The sequence below is a fragment of the Sphaeroforma arctica genome (assembly GCF_001186125.1).
Source record: "Sphaeroforma arctica JP610 unplaced genomic scaffold supercont1.5780, whole genome shotgun sequence".
NCBI classification, from domain to species: Eukaryota; class Ichthyosporea; order Ichthyophonida; genus Sphaeroforma; species Sphaeroforma arctica.
This window is the reverse complement of record NW_014034778.1, coordinates 1-1,848: the sequence shown is the minus strand read 5'-3', so window position 1 is coordinate 1,848 and position 1,848 is coordinate 1. Positions and strand designations below refer to the sequence as shown.

Genomic DNA, 1,848 nt, shown 5'->3' with positions numbered 1-1,848 from the left:
AAAATGTGCCACATGTTATTTATGTATTCTCAGACATAATGACCTTGTGAATTCACATAATATACTGAGGACAAAAATGTTTTGAAAAATGACAACAGGCCTGGTCGGCATAAATTCGGGCCGATATTTGGGTCGACAAAAAACTAACCCTTAAACCCTAGGGTTCAGTTCACAGTCAATCGCACACACCCTCCCCCCCGCCCCCCTCCCCCACTACGGTAGCGTGTCGGCATAGCTTGCATGACACGCCGTCGTAGCCTTATTGTGTCTGAGCACAGTCGCCTAGCGACCCTGCCCCGTGTACGTCTAAAAAACAGAAAGAAAAGAAGAAAAACTAACTATGCGCACAATATGTGCGCATCACGAGAGGCTTACTCTCCACCCCTATATGGGAGGCGGAGCCGCCCATTCTACCTCACCCTTGAGGGTTTGACTACGGCAACTAACGGCGAGCCGGCACTTCCACCCCGTTCTCGGACAACTGCGACTCTCCCCAAGCCAGGAGGCGTCCTCACCTGTACGTTCCCGACTGATCAAAGGCAAAGCACTTCTCCACGTGGCGTTTGAAGTTTGCCCTCATCTGCTTATCCGAGAACATGTGCTTTAACAGCTTGTTCCATCGCTTGTGAGGCACATGCTTACCCTTAGACCCTGGTACCAACGGTGAGTAGCACTCCAGGTCCGCCTCGTCACACCACATTTGCCACCTGCCCCAGACCGAGCTCATAGCAGTAGACCACGTACGTGCCTTCTTGGTTCGACAAAGGCAGTGTCCTATCGCCTGCTCGTACCCATCCTTCTTGTCACAAAGTGGCGAATGGTATAAGAGCCAACCTCGTACGGACCATTCAGGCAATAACGCATGGGCGTCCTCGCATATGCTTCCTTCGCAAGTTTCCCAATGTGCGGTTTCAGCTCCGCCCTAAGAAACTTGCGATGAGTGCCGTCCGCCGTTCCCACCACATGAGTGGGTGGAGCCTGCACTGACACCACCATCGCTGGGCCACCCCACCTTGCTGACAGGTCGTGTGACTTGCCTCGCAACCGATACCATACTTGCGAACCTACCGGCAACTTCACACTTGATGTTGGCACGGGTCAGCTGTTCTAACTGAGCACGACTGTCCCGGACTGCCTCCCCTTCTCCGATTCGAACCGATCTTGTAGCTCCAGTCGCTTCTGACCGTTGAAGTCTCTGCCCGTCATATTGAAATAGGGCGAGAAACCCGTGAACGAATTACGCGTAGCATTGTAGATCCTCACCATCTCGTAGACCAGGTGCAACCAGGCATGCGGAGAATCCTCTGCTGCTTCTATCTCCCTGTGCAACCAGTCCTTCATCGTCTTGTAGAAATACGGCCTCCGGTCAGTCTATAATATCAAGATCAATTGAGATAATACATTGGTTTTTATTTGTACTTTAAATAATTTAATACAAGCTCTTTTTCCAATATTTCCAAAGTGTTCTAAATGCACTTTGATGGCTCCAATAGCCTGAGTATTTGGTATGACTCATCTACTTGGACCTATTTGAGACATTCGTAGATGTAGGATATTATAAACTAAATTTTATAATCTCCGAACTACTACTTACAGATTTTGGTCCTCCCGCCAATCTCCAAAATCCAATAAGTCTTTTTCTTTTTTTACTTTTCTTCAGATGGAACTTTATTAATATCAGCTAATGTATTAACGTGACTTACGTTATTATGTCTATCTACAAATTAGGCATGTGGTCATGAACACTTAGTACTTCTAGTGAAAATTATTCAATAAAGAACAGCTAGAGGTATGTCCTGTGTGATCGAGGATATTTAGGCTCTTAACAAGAGGCAGTCTCGATCATTC

General features: G+C 47.6%; 2 protein-coding genes across 2 annotated transcripts; both read right to left on the bottom strand.

Moving 5' to 3' along the window:
• Nucleotides 1-453: 453 nt before the first annotated feature.
• SARC_15215 (hypothetical protein) lies at nt 454-875 on the bottom strand. Its single transcript, XM_014290661.1, has one exon. The coding sequence runs from the start codon at nt 725-727 to the stop codon at nt 512-514; it is 216 nt and encodes a 71-aa protein (XP_014146136.1). The 5' UTR covers nt 728-875; the 3' UTR covers nt 454-511.
• Nucleotides 876-980: 105 nt separating this feature from the next.
• SARC_15214 (hypothetical protein) lies at nt 981-1,341 on the bottom strand (the record flags this gene model as incomplete). Its single annotated transcript, XM_014290660.1, has 1 exon — nt 981-1,341. One exon carries the CDS (start codon nt 1,339-1,341, stop codon nt 1,108-1,110), a length of 234 nt encoding a protein of 77 aa, XP_014146135.1. The 3' UTR covers nt 981-1,107.
• Between the last annotated feature and the right edge of the window lie 507 nt (nt 1,342-1,848).